Raw genomic sequence first — 14,679 nt, 5'->3', positions numbered from 1 at the left:
GTCTACTGCCCATTAACTCAGTAATAGCACCTCTTCTCCAGATGAGGGGAATCGCAGGGAGCAGCGTTTTGCTGCGTTGCAGGAGCAAATCCCTAAAACCTCTGCAGTAGGAATGCCTGCAAGTAAGGAGATAAATACGTGAAGACAGATTGCAGCAAAGACTTTGGGGGCATCAGAGGTTTTCTGTTCTGGTCTAACTATTATGTAGAATTACTTGCATTGGCAAGATGTTGAGCATTCTGTTCACAACCCCAGGAATATAAGCTAGGCTGGTAATACGCATGCATGTTTTCCAGGATTTGTGAGTTCTTTTGCCATGTAACTCATAGCTGAGTGTTTCTTCGGCACTGAAAATAAAAATGCTCTGCAAAGTGTATTGTAGCCGTAAAATCAAAGAAACCAAACTGCATCTACTGACACTTCAGGGTTTCATTTGCCTGCTCAGTAGGCATAGTGTTTATGGATCATCCGGCAAATGTAAACAAGGCAGTCTCTCAGATGCGTACTCTCTATTGCTCTTCATTAGACGGAATGTGTAGTGCTTATAGCTTCAGTATCACAAGGAAGGGACTTGAAGTTCTTTGCCTTCTATGTTACCTCTGGGACTATTTCGGAAGTAGAAGTTGCTGTCGTTCTACCAGGGGACTGGCAAGATTTACTACACAAACTTTGGCCTTCTGACTTCCTTAAGCTTTACAACCAGGAGACCTGTACATATGTCGTGGGTCCACCGCAAGGAAATTTGTGTCATTAGACTGGGAAGTCAAATAAGCAGTAAGTCATACAAACACACTGTGTATTGATTTCAAGTAATTTAAAAATAAATAGAGTTGATACGCTACCTATCTTCCTGCTTTTGGCAACACCACCCAGGTTGAAAGCAAAAAAAATCTATATGGTCTGTTGCTCCTTTAATCGTGCATTATTTACATTTTAGTTGGCCACTGAAGTGTTCTTTATGAGGTTTTGGAGTCAAGGGCTGCAACCCAGGTTTCAAATACAACATACAAACGGATCCCAAAAGGGAGCTATACTTCTGAATGTCTAAAGGCTATCTTCCAGGATGCTTTAAGATGCTAATATTCACATTGAGGTTTTGTAGATTTTAATATATGTGATATTACTTTGCCTGGGAAAGGGATGATCAAATAGTCAGATTTAGATATAGTTGTGTTTATCTTCTTAATCTCTTACATAAACCCTCTCATAACTTCACTTTCCACCTTAGAATTCTGTAGCTTTGCTGCACAACCTCTTTGTGTATGTTTGCCTCATTTATTGGAAAGGGGTATTTCTCCTTTCTTGCTGACAAATTTTCCGCTTGTATTATTTTTGACTAGTAATGTATACCCAACTGGATAGATAAAATGCTATTGATAGAGCAATATTTTCCAGTTGTTTACTGTGCTCTGTTTCACACAGTATTGACAGGAAGCCGTGTTTGAGTAGAAATCATAACACAAAATGCTGCTGGGATGTTACGCAGTTTTCTTTTTAGTCCAAAGTTTCCAGTGTTTGGCTTCGTATGTATGTTCAACATATGGTTGAATGTATCCAACCTGGCTGTGCTTTTATGTCACTGCATGGCCTGTTTATGAGAGAAATAGGGAGTCACTGCTTCCTCTTAAATTTCTGCTGAAGTTCTGCACATTTGGTTTTTTAACCAGTGTTTTCCTTATGTTTTATTGTCACTAACTTGAAGTGCTTTGAAGTGTTTGTGTTAATAGCGTTAGAAAAAGGTCTGTGATTGACTGACTTGAAATTTCTTCCACTGTATTATTTTGGTAATAACCACGATTTTACGGAGTCTGTGGTAGATGTGTTTGTTACTAAAGGCATTTGTACGCAGTATGAGGGGATTGTGCTGAAAGAAGTAGTGCGATACCGTGAGTTACTAAAAGACTGGTGTTTGGAAAGCAATGCTCACCTGCCCGGCGTGTATAATTCACGAGATGCTAAAGCAGTTGAAAATCAGAAAGCAAGAAGTTGCTTTGCCTAAAGTCTTAACAAAATGCCTGATAGTCAAACTGAAATGCAAGGGGGGAAAGTAAAGAGTATTAAGATTTAGCACTTACGCAACCATCTACATCTTTTGAGTACTAGAGGTATTAACTATTTAAGCCTCTAGATAAATTTTTCAGCGTAAAAAGAAATACATACATGTATTATCCTTTTTCTCTCTTGGCAAAACATACAGACCGAAGGGCTAAATAACTTGCTCGAGGCTACATATCCCTGATAAAACCAGGATATACTTGGCTCCTGGGCCTGTGCTCGATTTGTGCTGTGTAGCAATAGCATATGTCTTAATGGTGTGTGAGTAGAAATAACTACACAAAATCCCTATTTTGATGTAGACAGCAAACCTGCGATACTATATAATAACGTTGTACAATGAATTTGCAGCAGTAACACAAATGCAAGTCTTGGCAAACTGCAGTACTGTACATAGATAGTGTTAGCTGTTGTATTGATCCAGGCCACTAAATCTTTAATTATCTTTCATGGTAAAACTTGTCTAAATAAATTGGTCTATTGCTACCCAGTACTGCTGCTCTTTGGCAGCATCTTTTTACCATATCCATGCTCTTTGTTTAAAGATTTGGTACTACTAAAAGGCGAAGTAATGCATTTAAGGACTAGTGGACTACTAGACTGCTAGTTCTGGAGCGTAACATTCCCTACTACTCCCAAAAACAAGCGTGTCATAAGCTATTGCTGTACAAATTTTCCTATCCCTTGAAACTCTCCTGTTTATTTCAACATGTATTTTGGGTCACCTAAAGGAATTGAGCAGCTAGTTTGGTGCTCTTCTCACTTGTAGGGCTACCGTGGTAAGTTTGGATGTAGTGTTTGTAAGAGGGGTATATATTTTTCCGGCACTAGGAGAAAAACAATGCCTTTGGCTTATGTGATAATAAACAGTCATTGGAGGTGCCGTCCTCTTGAGGTCTTCCACGATGTGCGTGGGTGTTTCATCTTCACTGATATGCAGCTGTCCTTAGGTTTTGTGATTATAGCTAGATGATTTCTGTCAATGCTCTGTGTACTCAGTATATCAGTTTTAAATATACTCATGTGCGTGTATTTAGCTGCTGAAAAAGGACTTGTTTCAACTGAGAAAACTGACCAAATGTATTGGAGATTTGCATTGACCTGTCTGGGACTCGAAATTTTATTTCCAACTGTGTGGATACTTTGAAGTTGCTGTGGTATAGACTGTTGAGTCCCTGAGCCTAGGTATGTTTATACAGAGACAGCTGTGCCAGATCTTATTCTCGGCTACACCTATGTGAAAATGGAGATGGTTTTGAATGAGGTATGTGCGGAATCAGGTATAACATGGCAGAGACGGTGCTGAGGCGGGTTCAGGACCATGAATAAACAGAGGCTGGGATTATCTAAGTAGGCACAGTTGTGGCATGTCTAAATGTATCTGTTAAGTATGTTGTTAAGAGTTTGAAGTTTTCTTTGTTGTATAACCAATTATCTCTTCAGTGCATTGCCCTGTGACAGGGCCAAATTTGTTTGCTAATTTGTTTTACAGTTAGAGCAGTTCACAGTCATGCCTTATATACTACAGAATAAAAACAAATGTATCTCAGTGAAATAATGGTATGAAGATACAATATTCAACAGGAAGCTCTTTAATACTTGACTGCAAACCGCTATACCACATACAGCGCTGACATGTTTTATCAGAAGTGGAGATATAATTTAGTAACGGAAGTTTTCCTTTCACAGTGAAGGAAAGGGAAAAAAATCAGTGTTTAAAAACAACCCATAGCACCCTGAATAATCAATTCAGGAGAAATATCATAAAGCGGAGCAATATTCATGTCTGTGTATATCTGAAAATTGACCTATAAAATCCCAGATGATTACAAATAGGCTTTCTGCTTGCTGTCAGTGAAGCCAGCCAGCTGTGGAGATCAACAACCTATGATACTTTTTAAGTGCAATGTTTTGTTTAAATAACCCATTTATATTAAAAAATTTCCACTCTCCTTCTTTCCAGTGGTTGCTAGCTATGTCCATAGCAACAGATAGTGATGTTGCAAGTGGAGTTCAATGTGTTGATTATATGATAAACTGGAGAGAGAAGAAAATAGATACTCTGTTTACAAATATCTTGAACGCAGTAAGAGTTTCATAAGAAGAGGAGACTGGAGAAAATTGACTTTATTCCAAGTCTTTGGTTTCTATTGTTGACCGAGATGTATATTTTGTCTTGAAAATCTGGATTTTTCTTCTAGTTTGAGAACTGCTGTTGCTGGAGCAGCACATCCAGGCATGCATCAGTGTGGTTCAGTAAGATAACACCCAAGAGCTGAGATTTAAGCACGCATAGGTACTTATATCAGCTGTACGAAGTCTTGTTGCTTAAAATGTAATAATAATAAAAAAAAATCCCCAAACTGAAACCAAAGGAGTAGAGTTGTCTGATAATAATTGTTGCATTAAATAAGAATTGAAGCTGCTAAAAACCTGGGGGTACAAAAAGAACATTTTAACATAAGTAGCACACTTATGAATATTATTCCTTAGTTTGTTACTGTAATTGCTTGCTTCTGGATTGGTAGTGTTGTTTCTCACTGCCAACTTGATCAGTTATGTAGTGATTATCTTGGGTGTTGTTTTGTGGGTATTTTTAATCTCTAGACCAGTAATTGCTTGATACGAGCATGACTTTAAATATATATTTGGGATAATTCATCTGAGCATCCTTTCTGGGAGCCTCTATCTCCAAAGACTAAAAATAAGCTTTTCCGAGGGCAAACTGCTAAGATTTTTATAACAAGACTCAATATTTGATGATTCCACTTAAATCCAAGATACTTTTTTGTAACAGTCCTGTAAGTATATGAAAACACTTTTGACAACTTTTTTGGGTTTTTGAGCATTCTCCTGCATGTCATGTTTTCTAGATGGGGTTGGATGGGGGGGGGCGGGGGGGGAGGGGAAGTGGATGTGGATGGTTCTGGTGTGGTTTTGGGGTTTTTTTTATTCTTCTTGACTAGCCCACATGTTTAAATCTGATAGCCAAAACTGAGTGGGGGCCACACTGGGTGAGAAACGGGGTTATTTCTTAATTTTTCCAATGATACTGCTGCTTGCACACCCTCTTGTGAGGTTTGCCTGTTTTGCAGTCAGTTATTCCTTCTCAGATACAGTGTTTTGAATTTGCTCATTGAACTGCAAACCTCAGTCTTGTGGAGAGGCTTGAACAGGTCTTCTGCATCTGGAATTCTAATTCTGTCTTCCAGAGTCTTTGGGACTTTATCTGCAGATTTACTAAATGAAATCTATATTCAGTCAACAAACACCAATGAAAATATTAAATAATGCCAGGCCAAAGGCAGACCCTGTGGGTTTCTACCTGATACAACTTTCCAGTCAGGTAGTGGATCGCTGATGTTTTGCCAAGTACCATTTTCCATCCACTTCTGTTCCAGCCTTACACTTGCACAGAACAGATTTTGTGTAATGTGTTCATGAAGAAACGTGGGGAACAATGTCTGTAGCCTTACTAAACCAAGACCTTACAAGCTCCAAAACTAGTGCTAGAGAATAGGGAAGCCAAGCTTAAAACACAGAAATTCTGCCGCTTCTCTCATTTTCTCCTGGAAATATGTCTGCTAAACCTGTCAATAGCTAGTCTTCCTTCACTTCAGGATAGTATTCCACCTCTGCCTGGCAATCAGGACTGTCCTGGTTATTCTTGCATAACCTTGGGACGCTTTCATGACTAGAAGTCCCAGTCACTTCCCAGAAGCACGTGTTCTGCCATGGCATAGCTAGAGCAGCGATGGTATAAACTAGCACTGATTGTAAAATCAGTGCGTTAATGTGTGTAGTTATACTTAATATTCAGTGGCTGCGCAACTATAAAATTTTTATTAATAGGTGGTTGATTTGCAGTAACAATATACCTGGAACCTGAACAATATTTTGTGAAACTGGGATCCAGTCACAGCTCTTGGTGCTTTGTTGCTATGGACGTGTTGCTCTGCAGCACGTACGCTAATACTTTGCTTGGTGATTGAGTCCTGAAAAACATGGACTGTTTGTGGAAGACGTGTATTTAAATAATTTTGATTAATAATTCCCCATCAGAATTGGAAGACACATGGGTGGTGAAATGCTCACTCTGTTAAGCCACGCGTGCACTACTCCGAGTCAGGATTTCACTTGAACAGCTGTGTTGTTAACCACAATGTATCTGTACGTTTTTCCAAAAGAGAAAATGCATGGGGGAAGCCTTTTAGTAATGATGCTGTTATTACTCCATAGTCTCTCCCTTTTCTATTAACATCCCTGTTACTGCATGGTCTCTGGCTCGTGGAGAAATATAGGTGCTTGCTGTGTAATGTGGACAAAAGTTTTTAAAAGGGGAACAGAGGTTTTCTGACTAAAAAAATATCTTGTAAAGAGGGATTGATGTTCATATTAGCTGGAGGTAATATTGGAAAAGAGGCCTTATGAAAGCCTTTGTACTAAAATATTGCACACTGGTTCATGAGCAGGTGGCAACTATCCAAGAGAAAACCTAATCAGGTTACTCTGATTTTCATTTTATGATGTTTTCATAACCTAGTATTATCTATTTATTGTGTAGTCTGGTAGACTAATAACCTAACAAATATCTAACTTTTGGGAATTATCCACTTGTAGAGTAAACTTTGGTATTTTCACATAAAAAATATTATTAATGGAAATCCACCTATTTAAGATACTGAAGAGTTCATTTGCAACGTTTCTAATAAATGATGCAATTTTCAGTGCAGGAGAAATGTATTTAACTCCAAAAACTTTGTCTTAAATGCCTTAATAATGGTATTCCCTTTGGAAAATTCTCTTTACTTCTAAAGGCCTGATTCATGATCCACTGGTGTTAACAGAATAATTTCCATAAGCTTTAGATCAAACTTAGAGATTATTTGCACCAGATTTTTTTTACAGTATTTGGACAATTTGGAAGGCTGCAGTTAACAATCCAAGAGCGTATCTAAGTGCTAAATTCTGGCCGCAATAAATGGAAGCGATGAAAACCTCATTAGGTGCCCGTTTACATGTTCAGGTACTTAGAACTGGGTACACAAAATGACTTGTCTCCATCACTGCTGCCTCTTCCCGTCCTGTCAGACCAGTCTTGGGTTAGGCAGCATGTCATAAACATAGCTTGTAGTTTCAAAGGCCCGACTTGCCTTTGCTTTCAGATCAAGCTGTTCTAGTCTCTGGCTGCTTTTGTGGTAAAGGGATCGCTTGTAGGACGTCACAATACTGAATCCACCATTATAACTGCCTACCACTCGCACGTACGTTGCCGTTTGTATATTGGCTGCTGTTCCCCACAGGCTTCCACTGACCTCCAGAGAAACTTTAAAAATTCTTCTATTAAAACGTATGATTTAAAATGCTCCTTTCCCTATGCTTAAGAAATCCCAAAGGATCAGTCTGCTTAGTTTATTTGCCAGTTGCTCCTGTCATGGAAAATGTTAGATTGAGTTAGATTTGATATTGCTTTAAAAAAGCAGTATTTATATTTTTCATGAATTCTGTGCTGGGCATGAATTACTGACAGGTCCACTCCATCTGCTGCAGTCATCTTCCTCAAATATGCTGGTAAACTGAGCAGCCGGGAATCAGATATTCCTTGGAACATTAGAGTGATGCTGTCATAATTTAGAAGTTATATCAGACAATGAAAACAAACAATAAACCCAGGAAAACATGTTAAGCCAATTTTAGGGTGCTCTGTGCAGCTGTTGTGCAAGAAGTGGCTGCAACCCTGGTAAGGGCTGGGGCATGAATCTTCGGATGGTTTAGAAACATTGGAATTAATGAGTCCTTAAAACAGGACTAATTGATTTTCCTGATGCACAAGGCTCATACTTGATCTAAATAAAGCTCCCAGAGTCTGCAGCCTGTGAAGGCTCGTGTCGTGCTCTATACCTGTCTTTAGTTAATGAAATTGAAACCTTCCATTTTTCGCAGAACTATTAAGATATCAATAACTCATTTTGGGTTTTTAAATTTAACATTAATTTGGCTATGTAATTGATGACCCCAAAGAGTGGTCTTCAGTAGTTGCTTTGTCTTCTAGTTCTTTTTTCTATACAAATTAATATCAAACTTTTTGCACTATTTTGAACGTGTAATTTATAATGTTTAGCCCTTCCGCGCTGATCTCTTTCAGTTCAAATATGTTTATGTTCATTTAGTCTTAAAAATTAATTACATTTCACCCACAAATGTTACATTTTTCTCACATTCCAATGAATATTTGTTTATTATAATTTTTTAAAAAAAAATCTTCATTTTGAACAATTTTCTTAATAAATACATCTTAATTCCTTTATCCCTTGATTAATATATAATGAGTATAACGGTTCAGTTGTCAGAATTTCCAGTCGATTTGATACAGATAGTAGCAGCGTGCATCTGGGCAGTATTCAAGGATCACCTTTAGAACGTTGGGTGCAGTTGCAGCTGGCAATAAAGCAGTCTGAAATATATTTCAGTATTTTCAAAGAATCTTTCTAATGCTTCTTTCTTTAGAACTAAAGTAGAAATGAATGTAAATGTCATTGTCTTTTAATATTCAATTATTAGCGCTTCATTGGAATTTTATCTTTATTTGCTTTATCAAATGTCATATTAATTGCATTTTATATCCCCACTCTGTAAATCTATCACAGTTTCTTTGATTAATTTCCTAAGTCAATTAAGCTAGTACAGGTTCATTGGATAAAGAAAAAAGTCATACTGTGGTGGTTTTTAACAGTTTTTATTATAAAAAAACCTGTCAATAAAGATAATGTAAATGGGATCTTTAGCTGTTGTGCGATCAAAGCTGAAAATATAGCCTTATATATTTTTCAGGAGATTTTTATTTATTGGTATCTACTGGTAGCTTTGTAGAAGTTCAGTGTTCTTTGTATCCACATTAGAAAATTGAAGTGGTATGAATAAAACACACACAGCATTTGAATGCTGCTGTGTTCTCCCTGTAATTTTCTATGCCCCCTCCTTTGTATAAAAAAATAGTATGCTACAGTAGGAATGTGTGATTTCCCCTATTGCTTTAAATGCTTTTTCAAAAGCAAAATAATTGTGAATTATTAACGTTAACCACATCATACCAACACAGGAGGAAGAAATGCAGGAGTGTTCACTGTTGATTGATTAGTGTACGAATACTTTGACTTAGCACTGACTCTTTCTGAGGCCTATTGATGTATGAACTTGTTTCATCCACTGTAATAATTTTATGTTGTTTCAACCTCATGCTCAAGGATATGACTAATAGCACAGCTGAACTCAGTGGGGCTTCTCATCAAGTAATATAAGTGAAGGTAGGAGTTTCTTGCTCCAAGTCTCGCATTTGGATTTCCAAGCTTGTGCCTGTCCCAGTCTGCATTAGTGTCGGCTCTTTGCTCCACAGGCTTTCTCTGGAATTTTACATGTTCTTTTATTCTTATCTGGTTTTTGAGCTTCCCATGTCCTGTTCAGTTAAGCCATTAAATTTTTACATGTTGTCTCTAGATTAAACCTTTACCTTGTATAGTCAAGAAAAGACCATCTAATACAAGTAAAATGCAAAGTAACCAACCCTATTGCAGTGCAAATGGGTAATGCTGCCTACAAGGGAGTTTATAGAGACATTTGTTATGTTGCAACCCTAAGCAAGGGTAGACTTGTGTTATACAATGACATTTATTGACTCCTTCAGGCCTACACCAGTGCTAACTACAGGGGTGTGCTTTCCTACCTGCTTTAGATTAAATGAAAACTCTTCCCTCCCTATCTACACACAGATAACCTGTGTATATCAATTAGGCTCTAACTTGCTGATGTTCTCATCTGTGACGTTGTGATAATTAGTGATACCATAAACACAGAAAGTTTACCTTCTGAGGTTCTGCTGCCTTTGCTTTTTACTTTTATTTTCTCGCTAAACTAGGTGGTGTTATTCCCTGAGTGTCAGCCTTTAATAGGCTAGCTTTCACTTGTTGAGAAGGTTTTCGATAAAAATGACTTTGCAGCGTGCTGATGTTTGCCAGGACTGTCGTCAACCCATAACGATGCAGTTTGCAGGTTATTGGTCTCTGTTGTCATTTGCCATTTCTTGTGTAACTTCTTATTGCCATTTAAACTGTTCTGGTTTCGTATGTTGTAGCTTTCTGCATGTCGCCATACGCATATTACACGGCCTAAACAGAGAAAAGGCCTAGAGGCATCAAAGATCTTAAGTATTACTTGTGAATGCATTTGAAATCAGGCTGGTTTTGGTTAAGCAACATTTTGGTTTAGATGACCAATGAATATCATATCAGTCTGTCAAGTCTGAAGAGTTGTTCAATTTTTGTCTAGTGGAAGCCATTCTTCTGGTTTCAACGTGATCTTTCTCTTTCCTAAATAGAGCCATCACACTGGAGAATCAGCTGGTCATCCTTGCAACATCAGTGACGGACGCAGGAGGCTACTATGTCCAGGCGGTCAATGAAAAGAATGGGGAGAACAAGACGAGCCCGTTTATTCATCTCAGTGTAGCAAGTGAGTATCCAAATTCTGGATAACATACTGTCACGGTGAGGTTGCAGACAGTATTCGTGAAAGTCTGCCCTAATAAAAAGAACCTTGCTAACCAAGGATTGGATCTTTAAAGGAGGTCAACTTCTCCTGCTTGGTTTGGAGAACATTGAACTTGTTACGCAATAAGAGGGACCTAAGAGAGTGTATGCCCTTGACAAACCACCCTCAAAGCCTTTTGTCTGATGGTTAATTTTGTGCAAGGCAGGTACATGATGATATCCCTCGCTGTTTGTTGCGAAGTTGTGATCATAATTTCTTTTTAATGCAGGGGTTTATAATGTATTGTTTTCCATTGTGCGTACGTAAACAAGTCACTCTTCTGAATGCAATTTTATTAATGAGTCTATTCCCAGTCTATGGCGTTATTTTTACCTGGAGTTATCATGGAGTCCCAGGGAACATGCATTTCATTGCTATTACTTATTATTTTACATTGTGCAAATTGTATTAACACCTACCAATACAGAGATATTCCACGAGCAGATTTTACAGCAAAGGGGAGGGAAAAGCAGCAGAGCAATGGGGTCAGAAAGATGACTGCACACTAAATATACTAACGTGCATATTCAGCAAGAACATGCACGTGTAAATTATTGTAAAACATGCAGTAAATGTGTTTGGATGAAAAATTAATATTCTAAATGTAGAATGGTTTGACTTCTTCTCTCAGGGCATTTGGTAAAGGTGTTCTTAACGTAGCAGCGAGATAGGGAGCATGTTAGTCTGAGAGAATATGGAGGTTTCTACTTTTGATTGTAGGGACAAGGAAGAGATGACTGGGCAAACTGTTGATGACGCTGGCAGCTTTACTGACAGGCTACTCTTATGGTTTGGGCTTCTAGAAGATGCAAGACTCTAAGCTCTAGATCAGTCAGCACGATGAGGTGCCCAAGATCTCTTGGTCTTGGATACCATTAGATTTGAGACAATCCCTATGGCTCGTTTCCTTACAACCCAGACTTGGGAGTCTGGGTTTCTGGGCAGGAAATCTGGCAAATTGCTTTTGGAAACATGCTTGTGTTTGTCAGAAGATCATCAAAAACATTACATTCCTGTGAAACATTTAATTTCTAAGAAAATATGATTATTTTTCTTTCTGCTAAAATTCCTAATCAGATTTCAAGGAAAGCTCTGCTTACACAAACAACAGAAGCCCTGTTAGGGGGAACCGGGGTCGCTGGGGGCAGAAGCTGTATGGTGTCACAGACAGCAGAAGAGACAAACGTGGGTTTTCTTCCAGATATGTTTATAAACTAAATGAACTTCGCTGGGGTTTTATGTGTATCTTTCTGAAGTGGAAATAATATTGCAAATCCACTTGTGAATTCTGGCTGTACGGTGGCATGGAGATCGTAAACATTATTATTTCTGACAGTATAAAGAGGTTTGCTAACACTTTAGTAATTTCATTTTTAAAGCAAATTTGTATTGTTTGTATTATGTGACCAATAATGTACTTCCCACTTTAATTTCATATCTTAATTAATGCTAGAAATAGTCTGTGATCATGCATGCATAACAAGTGCTATGCAAAGCAGAAGGTAATAACAGGCATATGGAAAAGAAAACACTTCAAAATGTGTACAGACTTGATACCATGAATGCAAAGTCTATCTGGAATGTGAAAAATAGGAAAGATTAAATGGATATAAGAAAATGAAGAATGAGGCAAGGTGGAAAGCCAAAAATGGATTTGCTTGTTAAAATGAATATTAGTCACTGAGGTTCTTAAATTGTTGTCTTGATATCCGGGGTTATTAATGCTATGTGTGTGTTGAAGAAAGGCGCTGGCCGTAAGGCATTACAATGTCTGTAGAGAAAATGAGATTAACATGGTCGTTCTGAACTTTGATCCAAGGAAGAAACATATGTGATACATTAGATAGAAGTGAATAAACCTTTTTGGTGCAGTAACAGAAAATAATCAGGCAAAAATATAGTCCTGAAGCAATATGCAGGGAACAGTTGCAGAAAAATGATGTATTTTGGAAGAGTAATATAGAATTCCAGCAAGTGGTTGGAAACAGACTGTTAAAGGTACATCCAGGTATGGAAGATATCACATTGAATTGTCACTGTCTGAATCTTATCAGATGTTAAGTGATGACACTTGCCATTTTCCATTAGGACGTGTATAAAATTTAAAAACAGTTTAATCAAAATCAAATAAACCACAAGTAAAGTGCAATATCCAATCTCTGTGTGGGTAGATTATATATTAATTATTGAGTACAGCCTTGCTACATGACTCAGCATGCATATTGCCACTTTTATTGAGGGCAAAAGGAAAAAAAAAAACTGTAGATAATTCCCAGGGCAGTCATCCACCGAGAACAGTGTTAGATATGCATAGCTTGTTATTCCTTGAAGGATATCGGTGTCAGACTTGCTCCAGCCTGTAGGAAAAGCACATTTGCAGAATCAGCCTAACAACTGAGAAAGCTGTAAGCTGTCCTGTTCTGGTCTGAAATAAAAGACTGACAGTAGGAGAAAGGTACAGCCCTGAGCTGCGCAGATGATGAGTTATAGGGCCTTATATTGCAGATTAAAGTCAATGCCTTGAATTGTGGCTAAAAGTAAATGGAGTTTGAGTGACGTCTGGAAAATATACTAAACTGTCCTTCAATTAATAACTACATTTGATACATGTTGAACAAGAAAATTTGAGGATGTTGACCGTGTTTCAAAAATCCAGTCTAAAAGCCCCAATCATGATGAATTCTCTTATAGGGCTCTGAGTATTAAAGGTAAAGATATTTTGTTTCTTGTCAGTGTAACCTATAGCTCACTGAGTCCCAAGCAGCATGAAGTCTTACATCCACCCATCGCCCCCTGATTACAAACATAATGCATAAAAGTTGGAAAACAGCTTCAAAAGAAAGCCGCCTAGCTTGTCAGCATTGCTTCTACTGTGTTTGGGTTTGCTTTTCTCTGCATTCTGAGGTTGGTCAGACATTGAAAATGTAGGCATGAGAATGCCTGGGTTTAATGAAAATTAGCAGATCTTTAGGACGTCTTGGTGTTTTCAGGTGCGTACCCAGTACGCATTACAGTGACGGTTCATTCCTTCAATACGCCTTGCAGTAAAGAGGTATTAGCCAATAGATATGGTCACCCCATGAGAAAATCCAAATATTGAGCAGTATTTTTCCTTAACAGCTGAGTCCCTAGCTTGGTTAAACACTGGTGTTCTGCCTGCCTGCCCTCTAAATACCATATGTCTTAATTTGAAAGTCTAGGTCACCAAAATAGTTAAGTTCACAGCATAAGGTCCAGTTCAACTATGCTTGAAAACAATGGTCACTTATTTCAAGTGGACATGTTTCCACTGATTTCAAGAGGATTACATCATCCCCGAGGTGACAGGCTCCAGAGAAATAAAAATGATGTCTAACAGGCAGTATGTTCGGAATAACGTCACATCTGAAATTAGTGTGAGGTGTCATAAATTAGACCTGTATTTAAGATGTCTTAAAATCAGTTAACTGTATACTAAGCTAATGAGTCTTGCCTTTTTTTAACATATGTCCCAGCTTTCATGTAAGTAACACAAAATTTTGGCTAGGAAAATCGGAAAGTCTGAAAGTCAAGAGTTTTGTAACAGAAATAGTAACGGAGGTCAGTCTGTTTTTTGACTCAAATACATCACTTAACTCCCTCTTGAAAATTCACTATTACTGTTTTGGAGGATTTCAGTATTAACTCCATTGCTGAAACTTCCCAACTTGACCAGAGATGTGTGAGATCTAATCTATCACTGAGCTGTGAGATCTAATCTATCACTGAGCTGTTGCAAGCTTCTTAGATGTAAATATTACTTTTCAATTAAAAAAAAAATTAGGAAATCCTTAACACTCTTTCCTGTTTCCATCGACACTAGATTTGATGATAATATCTTAAACTTATCATTAATTCTTCAGGCTTTTTGTTTCATGCCTGTTCTCCTGCAGGTAGACATACGCTGCAGCACAGATGGTCGGATCTCTTCCGAAAGACTCTGGCTTGTCAGGTGCATAAAGTGACATGCTTTTGATCTTACCAGCGTTGGCAGGACACTTAAAGATCGAAGTATTCATTAAA

General features: G+C 38.0%; 1 protein-coding gene across 1 annotated transcript in view; it reads left to right on the top strand.

The window, feature by feature from the left end:
* SDK1 (sidekick cell adhesion molecule 1) overlaps positions 1-14,679 on the top strand; it is a 430,085-nt gene that overhangs the window by 201,757 nt on the left and 213,649 nt on the right. The window contains exon 6 of the mRNA XM_075515084.1: positions 10,427-10,560. Coding sequence (XP_075371199.1) covers positions 10,427-10,560 — 134 coding nt within the window. The remainder of the gene's footprint in view (positions 1-10,426; positions 10,561-14,679) is intronic.

This window comes from Mycteria americana, chromosome 12, assembly GCF_035582795.1.
Source record: "Mycteria americana isolate JAX WOST 10 ecotype Jacksonville Zoo and Gardens chromosome 12, USCA_MyAme_1.0, whole genome shotgun sequence".
Taxonomy (NCBI): Eukaryota; Metazoa; Chordata; class Aves; order Ciconiiformes; family Ciconiidae; genus Mycteria; species Mycteria americana.
This window is presented reverse-complemented; position numbering and strand designations above follow the sequence as displayed.